We start from the raw sequence: 17,880 nt of genomic DNA on the forward strand, positions 1-17,880 counted from the left end.
AGGGATCGCAGGGGGCCCCAGCGGTCGGACCCCACGCAATCTCAAACGTATCCCCTATCCTTAGGATAGGGGATACGTTTTTCACCACTGGACTACCCCTTTAAGTCAAATATTGTTTTGTTAGGTTCTTTGGCAGTAATGTGTTTGAGTGTTTAGAATGTGAGACCTACTGGGTACAGGGAAGAAAGTAAATGATAGAAATCTCTATACACTGCTGATGTTGACACTATATAAATAGTAAATCTATTTCTTTTTTTTAAAAAAGTAACATTTTTTTATTTTTTTCTCTTTCGTTTAGTACAGAACTATTTTAGTTCCAATTGTCAAAACTCAAGATACTCGCCAAGTGGCCAGAAAGCCAATTAATTTTGTGTACTTTGCTCCAGATGAAAAAAATCCATTGATTCATCAATCTTTGATCTTAGAAATTACACCATCTCCTGATGTGAAATACAAAACTTTGCCTGGGACAAATACAGAAATGAATGTTTTAGGAATTGTAATTTTTTCTGCTACAATAGGTAAGCGTATAAGTGTTGTGTCACTGGCTGAAGCTAATGGTTGAGAGGCTAAGAGAGAGCGCGTTGTAGAAACATTCATTAACCAGCATACACCACAGTCCTAGGGGAAGACATCAAAACCTATGCAGAGGAAAAGGGGTGGAGATGCCTATAGCAACCAAATGGTTTTGGTTAGTTTTTTATTAAATAAGCAATCTAACTGGTTGCTATGGGCAAGTGCTCCATTTTCCCTCTGCACAGGCTTTGATAAATCTCCCCCCTAATTTTACAAGAGAGCTTGGTCAGGTTTTAAACAGAATTGGTCCTACCCCAGCAGCTCTTGAACCTAATTCTGTTCTAAATAGGTGAATAGAATAGAATCACTCCTCTGCTGCTGTTGGCTTCCACATTGGGGAACTGATGCAGCCACAAAATGGCCAAACAGCTGTTTAATTGCTAACGACTGCGAGACAAACAGCTGTTTAATTGCTAACGACTGGGAGGCAAACAGTTGTTTAATTGCTAACGACTGGGAGGCAAACAGCTGTTAAGTTGCTAATGACTGCGAGGCAAACAGCTGTTTAATTGCTAACGACTGCGAGGCAAACAGCTGTTTAATTGCTAATGACTGTGAGGCAAACAGCTGTTTAATTGCGAACGACTGCGAGGCAAACAGCTGTTTAATTGCTAACGACTGGGAGGCAAACAGCTGTTTAATTGCTAAAGACTGCGAGGCAAACAGCTGTTTAATTGCTAATGACTGTGAGGCAAACAGCTGTTTAATTGCTAATTACTGCGAGGCAAACAGTTGGTTAACTGGATTAACATGGGCTATTAAAGGGAAACTAACCTCAGCAACACCTGCACTAATTTAAATATACAGGTTAACCCCTTAAGGACACAGGACGTAAATGTATGTCCTGGTGCAGTGGTACTTAACGCACCAGGACGTACATTTACGTCCTGTGCATAACCGCGGGCATCGGAGCGATGCCCGTGTCATGCGCGGCTGATCCCGGCTGCTGATCGCAGCCAGGGACCCGCCGGCAATGGCCGATGCCCGCGATCTCGCGGGCATCCGCCATTAACCCCTCAGGTGCCGGGATCAATACAGATCCCGGCATCTGCGGCAGTGCGCGATTTGAATGAATGATCGGATCGCCCGCAGCGCTGCTGCGGGGATCCGATCATTCAGAACGCCGCACGGAGGTCCCCTCTCCTTCCTCCGTCCGGCTCCCGGCGTCTCCTGCTCTGGTCTGTGATCGAGCAGACCAGAGCAGAAGATGACCGATAACACTGATCTGTTCTATGTCCTATACATAGAACAGATCAGTATTAGCAATCATGGTATTGCTATGAATAGTCCCCTATGGGGACTATTCAAGTGTAAAAAAAAATGTAAAAAAATGTAAAAGCAAAAGTAAAAAAAAAGTGAAAAATCCCCTCCCCCAATAAAAAAGTAAAACGTCCGTTTTTTCCTATTTTACCCCCAAAAAGCGTAAAAATTTTTTTTTATAGACATATTTGGTATCGCCACGTGCGTAAATGTCCGAACTATTAAAATAAAATGTTAATGATCCCGTACGGTGAACGGCGTGAACGGAAAAAAAAAAAGTCCAAAACTCCTACTTTTTTAACACATTTTATTAAAAAAAAATTATAAAAAATTAATTAAAAGTTTTTTATATGCAAATGTGGTATCAAAAAAAGTACAGATCATGTCGCAAAAAATGAGCCCCCACACCGCCGCTTATACGGAAAAATAAAAAAGTTAGAGGTCATCAAATTGAAGGGATTATAAACGTACTAATTTGGTTAAAAAGCGCAACAATAATAGAAAAGTACGTAATAATGGGTGTCATTTTAATTGTATTGACCCTCAGAATAAAGAACACACGTCATTTTTACCGTAAATTGTACGGCGTGAAAACGAAACCTTCCAAAATTAGCAAAATTGCGTTTTTCGTTTTAATTTCCCCACAAAAATAGTATTTTTTGGTTGCTCCATACATTTTATGATATAATGAGTTATGTCATTACAAAGGACAACTGGTCGCGCAAAAAACAAGCCCTCATACTAGTCTGTGAATGAAAATATAAAAGAGTTATGATTTTTAGAAGGTGAGGAGGAAAAAATGAAAACGTAAAAATTAAATTGTCTGAGTCCTTAAGGCCAAAATGGGCTGAGTCTTTAAGGGGTTAATATAGCAGGTAATGCTGATTCAGGGAGGGTCATATGTGCCGCATATTGCTGCATATTTGCTGCTATGTATTTTCCGAACCATTGAAGTTAATGGGCAGCAAAATCAGATACATATTTTGCTACCCATTAACTTCAATTGGTATGAAAATATGCAGCAGCAAACAGGACATGTGTGACCCTACCCTCAAATGCAGTTTACCTTATGAAAATCCATGCAGCTATTTTGTTGTAATCAGTTGGACTGTTAGTGTTCTTTATAGTGTACAAGCAATGCTTCTAATGTCTTCTCCGGCCAGTAACTCCTTTGGTTGTGACTCTGACCCCTTCACAGATGAATATTGTTGATAAAGGGAGGGGTGGAGTTACCGGCCAGAGTAGGCAGAGTTATGGGACAGAGCAGGCAGTAGAAACATTGCTAGTACAGGCTAATTTGCATATTTTCTTTTCTAAGGATTACAACAGAACGGCTGCACAGATTTTTCTATGGTGAACTGCATTTTAATCAAAATCATTTGAACTATTAACCTGAATATTCAGCTTAGTGCGGGTGATGTGTGACCGAAAAAGACTTTCATTAAGGGCTCAAAATAGAATAATATTATATGGGTAGGATAGGGGATTTATTATTCACTTTTATTGAAATATATAGTTTAAAAAATACATATATGTATATCTGAAATCACAGAATCAATTCATAAACAGTAGTATAAAAATAAAGGATATATATAAAAGTATAAGTAAAAGTATAAGGTGGATACTGGGGTGAGAGAGCCTGTATGCCAATAAAATAGATAAAGAGATAAAAAAGTTATTTGAGAAGTCACGATGCTAGTAGTGAGCTGCAATTAATGGTTATAAATAAGTAAATTGATAATAATAAATAAATTAATATCTACAGGGGTTGCATGCACAAGGTGAGGGAAAGAAGGGGGGAAGGGCGTCGTGCAAGATATGTGCAAACAAAAATGTGCAATACTTGTGGAATTAAATACCACGCAATGGCCGGTGAGGGCAAACAAATATATGTGATGGAATTATTAATTAATAACCAAGGCAGAAAACAAATAAGTAAAACATAACACTCAAGTGAGTTACAACAAGTGCAAAAAATTAACCGTGCAAATGAAGTGGACAAGGACCTGAACATGCAACCCAAAAAAAGGAGAATAATATCACCTGGGTCATACATTATGGTGCTAACAATAAGCAATAACAACCAACAGGCAAATAGCAGCAATAATATGGATAGCAGCAGATAGATAGCAGCAAGTTTGAGTAGTGACTAGCAGCAAAGAGTGATTTACAGAGAAAAAAACGTTTGGTATAGGCTGGCACAGGACTCACCCCAGTCCACCTCCACAACTCCGACGCGTTTCGCCGGAAGCGGCTTTGTCAAGGAGTGAGGTGGACTGGGATAGCCTCGCTATAAGTAGTATATGTGTGCCAATGGGGAGTGAGGAACTCACCTGTTACAAGACACTAGGTGATGTAAACCGGAAGTAGCATCAGGTCACATGAGCGGATCGGCTCATGTAAATGAGACCGGGATCTCGCGAGAGGAGGGCCGTGTAAGCTGTCCTCGCCTGGGGTACACTACTGCGCATGTATGCCGGCTCAACTCCCATACAGGGAGCCGGAAACGCGCACGGATGGAGCTATTGGCGCAGGCCACACAAACATGGCCGTATGCTATGATATTGCGCATGTGCGCCGGACCCGGTCCCTAGAGGCAAAAATGCCTGTGGCCTCACTAAGATGGCTGAATGCCGATAATAGACTAAGGGAATGAAGTGATGTGTAGAAGATAATTGAAAAATAAAACTTAATGAGGGGAAATGGGAGGATCTAAATTGGATCAACCATATGGGATATATGTAATACAGGAAATGTGTAAGGATTTGTGTGTGCGTGGGAATAAACTAAATTTTTTTCTTAATTATGTTTAAAGCTATATGGGGGGCCCCCCACCTTATTATGTATGTTTATTCATAACCTATATGTTATTTATAATTATTAATATTTGGCTATTATATTATCATTCTTTTTTATTGATGTATAATTCATTTATCACGCCCCTTTCTATTGGTTCCTATACCCTCTCACTTGGCAACATCAATGCATTAATTATCTCCCACATTTTTCACATTTATTTATTCATCTTATCACTTCCACTCACTCACCCTCTTAGCATTAAATCCTATTGCATATTTGCACACCAGGTTCATCATATTATATAATTCCCATTCACACCTCCCCTTCTTCTCCTTCCCTTCTATTCCTCCCTGCCCTTTCACCACTTTACACAATTTTGTTTATTCCCACGCACACACACATCCTTACACATTTCCTGTATTACATATATCCCATATGGTTGATCCAATTTAGATCCTACCATTTCCCCTCATTAAGTATTATTTTTCAATTATCTTCTACACATCACTTCATTCCCTTAGTCTATTATCGGCATTCAGCCATCTTAGTGAGGCCACAGGCATTTTTGCCTCTAGGGACCGGGTCCGGCGCACATGCGCAATATCATAGCATACGGCCATGTTTGTGTGGCCTGCGCCAATAGCTCCATCCGTGCGCGTTTCCGGCTCCCTGTATGGGAGTTGAGCCGGCATACATGCGCACTAGTGTACCCCAGGCGAGGACGGCTTACACGGCCCTCCTCTCGCGAGATCCCGGTCTCATTTACATGAGCCGATCCGCTCATGTGACCTGACGCTACTTCCGGTTTACATCACCTAGTTCCACAATACCTACTTGGGGAATAAATCCCCTCAGGATAAACCCTGACTAGGAATCCCCCATAAAAATTAACTTTTAGCAGCAGATAGATAGCAGCAAGTTTGAGTAGTGACTAGCAGCAAAGAGTGATATACAGAGAAAAAACCGTTTGGTATAGGCTGGCACAGGACTCACCCCAGTCCACCTCCACAACTCCGACGCGTTTCGCCGGAAGCGGCTTTGTCAAGGAGTGAGGTGGATTGGGATAGCCTCGCTATAAGTAGTATATGTGTGCCAATGGGGAGTGAGGAACGCACCTGTTACGAGACACTAGGTGATGTATCAAGATAAATCCCCTAGGGGTTTCTGGGCCAATTTAAGTTCCACAATACCTACTTGGGGAATAAATCCCCTCAGGATAAACCCTGACTAGAAATCCCCCATAAAAATTAACTTTTAATTTCGCTCATTAAAATAGTGTCCAAACTAGTATGTTGCACATCTATTGCATCTAAATGGCAGTGGTGTTTAAAATTATCAGTACTGTGTCCAGTTAAATCCTATAATATCATGAAAATGTCTGCCATGCAGGCTATTAGTTTGTCTATCTAGTGTACCACGGTGCCGTGCTGCAGCTTGGGCACTCGGTGTACTAGCTAGAAAAGGTCTCTGGTACAGTCTGTGGTTAAAACATTAATCCTCTCTTCTAAACGTTTTCGCCATTCTGAATGGATTTCTCAAAGAATGGCTGAATGGCTTTGAGAAATCCATTCAGAATGGCGAAAACGTTTAGAAGAGAGGATTAATGTTTTAACCACAGATTGTACCAGAGACCTTTTCTAGCTAGTACACCGAGTGCCCAAGCTGCCGCAGGCAACCGTGGTACACTAGATAGACAAACTAATAGCCTGCATGGCAGACATTTTCATGATATTATAGGATTTAACTGGACACAGTACTGATAATTTTAAACACCACTGCCATTTAGATGCAATAGATGTGCAACATACTAGTTTGGACACTATTTTAATGAGCGAAATTAAAAGTTTATTTTTATGGGGGATTTCTAGTCAGGGTTTATCCTGAGGGGATTTATTCCCCAAGTAGGTATTGTGGAACTTAAATTGGCCCAGAAACCCCTAGGGGATTTATCTTGATACATCACCTAGTGTCTCGTAACAGGTGCGTTCCTCACTCCCCATTGGCACACATATACTACTTATAGCGAGGCTATCCCAATCCACCTCACTCCTTGACAAAGCCGCTTCCGGCGAAATGCGTCGGAGTTGTGGAGGTGGACTGGGGTGAGTCCTGTGCCAGCCTATACCATACGGTTTTTTCTCTGTATATCACTCTTTGCTGCCAGTCACTACTCAAACTTGCTGCTATCTATCTGCTGCTATCCATATTATTGCTGCTATTTGCCTGTTGGTTGTTATTGCTTATTGTTAGCACCATACTATGTGACCCAGGTGATATTATTCTCCTTTTTTTGGGTTGCATGTTCAGGTCCTTGTCCACTTCATTTGCACGGTTAATTTTTTGCACTTGTTGTAACTCACTTGAGTGTTATGTTTTACTTATTTGTTTTCTGCCTTGGTTATTAATTAATAATTCCATCACATATATTTGTTTGTCCTCACCGGCTATTGCGTGGTATTTAATTCCACAAGTATTGCACATTTTTGTTTGCACATATCTTGCATGACGCCCTTCCCCCCTTCTTTCCCTCACCTTGTGCATGCAACCCCTGTAGATATTAATTTATTTATTATTATCAATTTACTTATTTATAACCATTAATTGCAGCTCACTACTAGCATCGTGACTTCTCAAAGAACTTTTTTATCTCTTTATCTATTTTATTGGCATACAGGCTCTCTCACCCCAGTATCCACCTTTTACTTTTACTTATACTTTTATATATATCCTTTATTTTTATACTACTGTTTATGATTTGATTCTGTGATTTCAGATATACATATATGTATTTTTTAAACTATATATTTCAATAAAATCATTTTTATACATGATCATACTTGTCATAAGTTACTTCTAACTGGGGTATATTCACCATTTTGTTGTGTGGTCTTCCACACCTGTAGGTTGTTGTTTTAGTGCGGGTGATGCTGTTGTCAGATTCCCTTTAACAATAAACCCGATTGCAGCGGAAGTCAATTTGAATATCTCACATACTTAATACTTTTACTCTGGTTTACTTAAAAATTGAAGATTTTCCTACCCTTGGTGAGGGAAAATATAGATTTTATTAACCACAAGACGCGAGTATTATGCTTAAACCTCTTTTACTTGACTCAGCAGCAAAACAAAAAAGTATACAGAAAACGTAGTATATGGCGTAGCCTATGGTGCTATGCCACCGTAGCCAATCAGCACACAGTATAATACATATCAACAACTGTCGCCTTTATCACTTCCTCTTCTTTGCAGTGAATATAACCGTCCCAAATAGGATAGAAACTTCAAATCAGAACGGGAACAGCAGTAAAAAGCCGGGGCATGGAGGCAGTCCTTAATAATCCGGAACAGGTTCCGTGCCAGAAGATGGTCTTAGGAGGCTGTGAATATAAACAGAATATAAAGAATTATAGGGATGGGTTCTGAGGGAGGGATAATACTCGCGTCTTGTGTTTAATAAAATCTATATTTTTCCTCACCAAGGGTAGGAAAATCTTCAATTTTATATAAAAACAAGACGCTTCGTATTATGCTAGTTTAAAGCTGAAATTAAACAAGAGTATAAGTATACATGTCAATACAAATCATAAAATATTAATATGATAACAAATTACAATAAAACCATAGAAACGTGAGATTCAGGTTTAAAATAAAATGTTTTAAACGTCGATTCGGACGACCAATTTGCCGCTTTAAGGATGTCTAAGAGAGAAGCTCCGGATTGAAACAATTTTGTCGAAACTGCTCCTCTGGTAGAATGTGGACCAAATTTAGAAATGTCAATGTCAGCCATTTCCATGGTAAGCTTAACCCAACGGGCTACAGTACAAGAAGAAACCGGTTTATGGGATTTACAGAAAGATATTAGAAGTTGTGAAGAAGATTCTGATCTTAAAAGTGCCATTTTAGATTCATAACAACGAAGGCACCTAACCACACAGAGTTTGTGATGATGAGGAAAAGCTGGATAAGATACAGAATGTAAATTAGTTTTAGTGCGGCGATGAATCGTAAAGATAACTCCTTCTGGAGAGTATTGTCGACGGGAGATGTCTAAGGCCCTGACATCCGAAACGCGTTTGACAGAAATTAGGCAGAGTAAGACAGTGAGTTTGAAAGATAATAATTTAAGAGACAAAAATTAATTATCCTCCCAAGAAAGAAAGAGATCCAGAAGGATATTAACATCCCAAGTCGAAGTGTATTTAGGTAAAGGGGGACGACGGAAACATATACCCTTTAACAGTTTGCATACTAACGGATGTTTGCCAACAGGAATAGAATCTATAAGAGAATGATTGGCTGAAATAGCAGAGCGATATAGATTAATCGTTCTATAAGCTCTACCAGCATCAAAAGATGCAGAAAGGAAATTTAGAATGTCGGAGATAGATGCATGTAAGGGATCCAGATCCCTTTGAGAGCACCAATGAAGCCAAATTTTCCAGGCTGATCTGTAAGCTGATCTGGTACCTGGTGCCCATGCATCGGATAAGAGTTCTCTAGTTGAGAGAGAAAGTGGAGAGGACGGTCTGGAAGGCCTGATATTAGGCAAGCAACAAGAGACAACTGGTCTGCAAGGATTAGCGGGTGATAATTTTCAAGAGGATGCTGTAGAAGGTCTGGAGAAGATGGAATGATGCGAGGAAAATCTACTAAGAGATGCAGAAGTTGAAGAAAATAAAGTTTGAGTTGGCCACCAAGGAATGATGAGAACTAACGTCGATTTGCGAACTGAAGTTTGAAGAAGAACACGAGGGATAAGATTGAACAGAGGAAACGCATACAGTGTTTCCCGAGGCCAGAATTGGAGGAAAGCATCCACTCCTAAAGCTTCTGGGTCTGGTCTCCAGCTGAAGAATTGTGGAAATTGACAATTGAGACGAGAAGCGAACATGTCTACGTGAGAGGGACTCCACAATAGATTGATGTGATGGAATATTTTGGGGTGAAGTCTCCAATCGCTGTAATCCGAGAGGAACCGGGAGTTCCTGTCTGCGATGGAGTTGGAAACGCCCGGAAGGTATTCTGCTTTCAAAACCACATTTCTTTCGAGACAGAAATGCCAGAAATCTTTGGCAATATCTGCAAGGGTTTTTGAAGTAGTTCCGCCAAGATGATTGATATATTGGACAGCAGATATGTTGTCCATGCGAAGTAAGGCACAGCAATGATATGAATCCTTCACAAAGCTCTTTAGCATGAAGAACCCAGCCAAAAGTTCCAAGCAATTGATGTGTAGCTTGGATTCGGAAGGAGACCATTTCCCTCCAGTAGAGAGGGAGTCGCAACGAGCTCCCCATCCTGAAAGACTTGCATCCGATTCTATTATTATATCTGGATTCGGATGGAAGATCGCCTTTCCGTTCCAGGATTGGATGTGAGATAGCCACCATAGAAGTTCTTCCTTGGCGTCAAAAGAGAGACAAATTTCGTCCGAATAACCTAGGCCTCCTCTCAAATGTTTGATCTTCAGACGTTGAAGAGCCCGATAGTGAAGAGGGGCTGGAAACACAGCCTGAATGGGGGCTGAAAGGAGACCCACCAAACGAGCTATAGTTCTGAGAGAAATCAGATCCTTGTGTAAAATTTGGCGAATCTCTTTCCGAATAGTTTTTAGTCTCCTGGGAGGGAGCCGTAGACAAGTGGATTGCGTGTTTATCAAGAAACCTAAGAATTCGATCTCTTGAGTTGGTTGAAGCACGGATTTTTTGAGGTTTAGAAGAAAACCTAAGTTGTTCAGAAGATCTAGAGTCCAATCTCTGTGAACGTGAAGAAGAGATATGGATTGTGCCATAATGAGGATGTCGTCGAGGTAAATAATAAGACGAACTCCTCGACTCCTGAGTAGAGCCACGATTGGTTTTAGAAGTTTCGTAAAACACCACGGGGCTGACGAAAGACCGAAGGGAAGGCAAGTGAATTGCCATTTCTGATTGTCCCAAAGAAATTGAAGGAAAATCTGAGACGAAGGATGGATCGGAACAGTAAGATGAGCGTCTTTCAAGTCTATCTTGATCAACTAATCGTCCTTTAGAAGTATATCTCTCAAAAGATGGATGCCCTCCATCTTGAAGTGTCTGTACACAACAAAATTGTTGAGTAGTCTGAGGTTGATAACCGGTCTGTGACCTCCGTCCTTTTTCTTTACTAGAAAAAGGTTGCTGAGAAAGCCTGGTGTGTCTTGAGAGACCGGTATAATGGCCCTTTTTGTAATGAGATCTTTCACCTCTGAAGCTATCAGAGTTTGATCTGTTAAAGAAAATTGGATGGGATGAGGAAGAGAGTGTTGTATGGGATGACATATGAAATCTATCTGGAAACCTGATACAGTGTTCAGGATCCATGAGTCGGAAGTAATCATACTCCAATTGTTCAAAAAATTTTGGAGTCTTCCGCCCAATGGAACCCAATCTGAAGAAACAGGAAGACTTACCTGAAGATGTTTTTGCTCGGGGTCCTCCTCGATTCCCTCTGGGACGCCATGGTCTTGCTCGATATGGGAAGAATGGAGTGGTATTGACAGGTTGGACTGCATATGATGTATTGGGTTGGTAGGAGCCTCTTCGGGATGGGTTGGAGCTGCCGGGGAAGCGACTCCTGCCTTTCCCGGCCCTACCAAAAACTCTCTGTGCAAAGACTTTTTTTTATATTAGTCTGCGCTTTATTGATAGAGGAAAATAAATGATAATAATGGAAATTAATTAAGAATGAGGTAACAATATGTAATAACACTCAATAAGTAAGGAAGGAAAAATAATGAGTATAAAATAAAGATAATGACAGTCTTTAATGTAGAAGATATCATAACAATAAACCAAAATAAATGAATTAATTAACAATAAACTAGTTAATTAACAACAAATTAATTTAATTAAATAATATGGAGAAAGAAAATACTCATCTGTTCACACTGCTGAGCAGCAAAAGAAGAGGAAGTGATAAAGGCGACAGTTGTTGATATGTATTGTACTGTGTGCTGATTGGCTACGGTGGCATAGCACCATAGGCTACGCCATATACTACGTTTTCAAAGTTTTCTTATACTTTTTTCTTTTGCTGCTGAGTCAAGTAAAAGAGGTTTAAGCATAATACAAAGCGTCTTGTTTTTATATAAAATTTCAATGCAGCCTCCCAGGGCTTTAAAATAACAAACCAGAGTGTGCTCACTTCTCCTAGTCCAGCGTAGGTGCCTCTGTTAACTTACCCTGATAATGCTGTCATACTACTATACTGATGTCTGACATACCGAATATACTGCATTCTTAGTAACTGGCTTCAGTAGAGCAGCTCCTCTTTTAGGATACGTTCACACATGCATATTTTCTGTTGCAGATTTGCTTCAGCAGATTTTGCTGCCCATTGACTTCAATATGCACATGTAAATGTACGAGTTTTACCGATTTTTTTTTGGTGGTTGTAAATTGTCTCTCTCAAATTTTTTGCGCAATAGGTGAATAAGTTACAACATTTTTGAGGAACTAATTTTAATGAATTCAAGAAAACAACTTAAATATAGTGAGGCAAGTTTAGCTTTTGCAGTGGATGAGGATTTATCAACTGCATCTTTTTTGCGCAATCTCATTCAAATCTGGACCCTACTTTGAAACTTGTCTATACCTAAGCTACTTTTTGTTAAGTAAGGGGGTTGTTCCCATGGCGTACACACAGGCAAAAGGGAGGTAAAAATAACTTGATTTACTCAATGATAAATTTTCCTCTTATTAGAGCCAAAGCCAATGCAAAGTTGTGTCTTTTTATTTTTTATGTGCAATGGACAACCTAATTCATGTCATACAACTTTGGATTGTCTATTGCTTTATGATACTGGTTTCTTTAAACATCAAGAGAGAACCGCCATAAACAGGTCAATTTTTGATCTCTGGATTGCTAGTCCTTGTACTCTGGGAACTGCAATTTTGGACAGATGCCAGGCAGCAACTCTCCCTACATGCACTTCAACAGTTGTGCCCCAGTACAATATGATAAGGTGAGCAGACCCACTGAAAGGTTATTGTTCTCTGGATGTGTGATGTCCTCTGTGCAGGCATTAAACCACTTACCCTTATGCAGGGACGTGCACAGACATTTTGAAGGGCAGGGGCTCAAGTAAAAAAAGAGGGCACTTTTCATAATTTAAAAAACGTCTGCCAGACTTAATGGGCAGATGTGCTGCGGCCCAGGGACACAGTGGACTCCCGCTGGGCCTCCTCGACATTCCTAGCCCCCATAAAGGTTGGTGTTTTTGTAAAATCGAGTCAAGAACAGTTTCTATGAAGGTCTGCCATGTGTATATACACTTTGGCTGTGCTACCAGTCTTATTTACAAAAAACATGTGACAGCTGCCCTATAATATACTGTATTATAGAGGAGATTCATCAAAACCTGTGCAGAGAAAGAGCGGTGCAGTCGCCCATAGCAACCAATCAAATCGTTTTGCAGAAGGATTTTCCTCTGCAAAGGTTTTAATAAATCTCCCCATATATGCCCCACCTGAGCTCTATATGACAGAACCCATCCCCAATCACCCATCACCAATCACCCACCACCCATCCCCAATCACCCATCACCAATCACCCATCACCAATCACCCAGCACCCATCCCCAATCACCCATCCCCAATCACCCAGCACCCATCCCCAATCACCTAGCACCAATCACCCAGCACCAATCACCCAGCACCAATCACCCAGCACCAATCACCTAGCACCAATCACCCAGCACCCATCCCCAATCACCCATCCCCAATCACCCAGCACCAATCACCCAGCACCAATCACCCATCACCCATCCCCAATCACCCAGCACCAATCACCTAGCACCAATCACCCATCACCCATCCCCAATCACCCAGCACCAATCACCCAGCACCAATCACCCAGCACCCGTCAACCATCCCCCAGCACCCATCACCCATCCCCAATAACCCAGCACCCAACTTATGCAGGAATCTCCACACAGCTCTGGTTCTTACACTGAAGAGATGGACACCACACAAATATATGCTTACAGTCTACAATATACTATAGTTGGCAAAAAAAAGAATTGTAAATATACAAAGACGACCAGGCATAGCACAGCATACAGGATGGAGGCAGGGAAGCCGGGAATGTGGGGCAATACCTAGAAAATGGAAAGACCAATTTTTGTATACATGCACTGTAACCTAGTGTATTGGCTTTAGTGCGAGTAAACAGCCTGTCAGTTTCCCTTTAATTATATACCATACCCCCCCTTAATTCCCTATATACTGTGCCACCATTCATCTATTAATTCCCTATATACTGTGCCACCATTCATCTATTAATTCCATATATACTGTGCCACCATTCATCTATTAATTCCCTATAAACTGTGCCACCATTCATCTATTAATTCCCGATATACTGTGCCACCATTCATCTATTAATTCCCTATATACTGTGCCACCATTCATCTATTAATTCCCTATATACTGTGCCACTATTAATTAACTATATACTGTGCCACTATTAATTCCCTATATACTGTGCCACCATTCATCTATTAATTCCCTATAAACTGTGCCACCATTCATCTATTAATTCCCTATATACTGTGCCACCATTCATCTATTAATTCCCTATATACTGTGCCACTATTAATTAACTATATACTGTGCCACTATTAATTCCCTGTATACTGTGCCACCATTCATCTATTAGTTCCCTATATACTGTGCCACCATTCATCTATTAATTCCCTATATACTGTGCCACCATTCATCTATTAATTCCCTATAAACTGTGCCACCATTCATCTATTAATTCTCTATATACTGTGCCACCATTCATCTATTAATTCCCTATATACTGTGCCACCATTCATCTATTAATTCCCTATATACTGTGCCACCATTCATCTATTAATTCCCTATATACTGTGCCACCATTCATCTATTAATTCCCTATATACTGTGCCACCATTCATCTATTAATTCCCTATATACTGTGCCAGCATTCATCTATTAATTCACTATATACTGTGCCACCATTCATTTATTAATTCCCTATATACTGTGCCACCATTCATCTATTAATTACCTATATACTATGCCACCATTCATCTATTAATTCCTTATATACTGTGTCACCATTCATCTATTAATTCCCTATATACTGTGCCACCATTCATCTATTAATTCCCTATATACTGTGCCACCATTCAGCTATTAATTCCCTATATACTGTGCCACCATTCATCTATTGATTCCCTATATACTGTGCCACCATTAATGAACTATATACTGTGCCACCATTCATCTATAAATTCCCTATATACTGTGCCACCATTAATGAACTATATACTGTGCCACTATTATTTAACTATACTGTGCCACCAATAAGGGTGCGTTCACACGTGCGTATTTTCTGCTGCAAATATGCTGCAGATTTGCTTTAGCAGATTTCTCTTCCCATTGTCAATAGGAAGCAAAATCTGCAGCAAAAATAGGCACATGTGAACGCACCCTAAGGATCTATACACAGTGACAGCATACATAAAAAATATAATGTTCCAACATAATGAAATATATACTGTGCTTACATTCCTCCAATAATTCCCTAATAATGTGCTTCATACAATACATACAAGCACATAACATAAAAGCACATACAGTACATAGGTAATATACACACATACAAAAAGACACTTTGACACATACATACAGGTACAAATATACATTAAGAAACATAAATACACAGACACACATATAACATGGAATATATACTAAAAGATATAGCCAATAAGCACATCATTCATACAGGTACACACATACAATCGCTCACAGATATATACACACATACATATATTCACTTGCTCATATATATATATATCTATATATATATATATATATATACACACATACATACATACACACATACATACACACACATACATACATACATACACATACGTACATACATACATATATACATACACATACATACATACATACATACATACACACATACATCCATACATGCATACACACACACACATATATACATGCATACACACATACATACATATATACATACATACACACATACACATATGCATACACACATACACACAGACATACATACACATACATACATACACACATACATATATACATGCATACACATACATACATACATATATACATACATACACACATACATACATATATATACATACACACATACATCCATACATACATACACACACACACATACATATATACATGCATACACACATACATACATATATACATACATACACATATGCATACACAGATACATACACACATATACATACATACACATACATACACACACTTGCTCACATATATAGGCATATACATAGAGATAGACACACACACACACACACACACATACAATATATATACAATATATACATATATTTACAGTTACTTATAGTAAGGCCCCAGCCATCCCTATCTGCACATACATAGAGATAGACACACACACACACATATATACACATAGCACACACACATATACACACATACACACACACTGACATATATTTACAGTTACTTACAGTAAGGGCTGCATAGATTGAAGTGTGTGTCCGGACATGCTGTGGGCGGGGCTTCTCTCTGCCTCCGCTGCTCCTGTCTCCTCCGTGTGGAGAGAAGCTTAGAAATAGCAGATAATGACAGGGTGAGTGGCGCCCCCTTGCTGCAGGGAGGGCACAGCACCCTCCATTAAACCACATACAACTCCCCAGCAATGGATCCTTTTTACTTCACCTGTCACCCTAAGTCTGCAGCTCCTTTTGTGAGGGCACTAGAGGGGCAGGTGAGGAAAAGGGCAGGGGCTCCAGCCCCCTTTCACTCCTATGTGTGCACGTCCCTGCCCTTATGATAATGAGACGCAACCAAGCTGCAAAAACAAAAAGTTCCTTATTGAAGTCAATGGAGAAAATCGGTACTAAGGGTACGTTCACACATGAGAGCATCATGCTAGTTTCCTGCTAAGTGTTTGAGCTACAGACAGTTTTCTGCAGCGAAAAATTGACATCAGTGGGGTCTGCTGAGGATTTTACAGAAAACCAGCCGGTGCTAAAACTCACAGTGGGAAACCTGCTGTAAACCCTATTGTGTAAACATACCCTCGAACCACCATTAGTTGACATGTTGCTGATTGGAAATCCTTACCACAGGGAACTTTTTGCAAGCAGATATTTTTTTTTTTTACAAATACTATTCACTTTACAGTTATTGTAATGAGCGGTTGTAATTGCAGTTGTAATAAGCTGCAGATTTTCCACACGTGTACCTCGTGTGAACATACCCTACATAAAAGTTTTTTTGTTTATATACTGGTTATATGTGTAAGAGTGAGAGCCGCATACCAATCATTATGAGATCTTTTTCTCTCTCTCTCTCGCTCTCTATGTGTGTGTGTGTGTAAATGTTTTTTTTTATTTAGTTATAAATTTTTTCCATAAATGGTACAGTGTGTAGTTATATAAAACTTTGTAATATAATAGGGAGTCTTTATAGCTTAGTTTCCATGTTTCCTATTGTTTAGAAATGACTTCAGCTTTTAAAATAGCAAATATCAAAAGTAATACATACATTATTTTATATATATATATATATATATATATATATATATATATACATATATATATATATATATATATATATATATATATATATACTACAGATTAAGTGTCATTGATTGGTCATTCACATGAAAGAATCATATGTCATTTAATTTAATGGTTGGCTTTTTAATGCAGCCTATTGGCATCATCATAGTATTATAAGTACCACATCCGTTTTATTTTTTCCTGATCTGATTTTCTTTGTCTCTGAGATACATATATATCATTGTTTCAGGTCTCCTGCTAGGTAAGATGGGTGAAAGAGGAACTCCATTAGTCAATGTGTGTCAATGTCTGAATGAAGCAGTAATGAAAATTGTTGCAGTTGCAGTTTGGTAAGAAAAAAAAAAATTTGAGATGGGGATGATATACAAAAGTGATGGCAAATCTAAAATAGAAAAAGAAGGAAGAATCACTACAGCACGCACAGATGAAGTTCAGCCTGTATTGGAATAAAGCTACCATTCATTCACTTTATCTATGCGTGCTGTGGTGATTCTTCCTTCTTTTATTCTTCTGTGGCCCCAGGACCCCTCGCCTATAGTACCCGAATGCCATTTCCATCAGTTAGCGTGCTGCTTCTTCTCTCTTTGTTTAAAATAGAAAAA

General features: G+C 39.5%; 1 protein-coding gene and 1 long non-coding RNA gene across 2 annotated transcripts in view; one reads left to right on the forward strand and one right to left on the reverse strand.

Annotated features, from left to right (window-relative positions):
* The window catches only part of LOC130368089 (uncharacterized), a 93,428-nt gene extending 77,074 nt beyond the window's left edge, over window positions 1-16,354 (reverse strand). Inside the window, exon 1 of the long non-coding RNA XR_008892283.1 lies at window positions 16,199-16,354. This is a non-coding gene — a long non-coding RNA (uncharacterized LOC130368089). The remainder of the gene's footprint in view (window positions 1-16,198) is intronic.
* LOC130368083 (excitatory amino acid transporter 5-like) overlaps window positions 1-17,880 on the forward strand; it is a 247,682-nt gene that overhangs the window by 98,370 nt on the left and 131,432 nt on the right. Inside the window, exons 5-6 of the mRNA XM_056571355.1 lie at window positions 299-521; window positions 17,508-17,607. Of these exons, the coding sequence (XP_056427330.1) occupies window positions 299-521; window positions 17,508-17,607 (323 nt within the window). The remainder of the gene's footprint in view (window positions 1-298; window positions 522-17,507; window positions 17,608-17,880) is intronic.

This window comes from Hyla sarda, chromosome 1 (genome assembly GCF_029499605.1).
Source record: "Hyla sarda isolate aHylSar1 chromosome 1, aHylSar1.hap1, whole genome shotgun sequence".
NCBI classification, from domain to species: Eukaryota; Metazoa; Chordata; class Amphibia; order Anura; family Hylidae; genus Hyla; species Hyla sarda.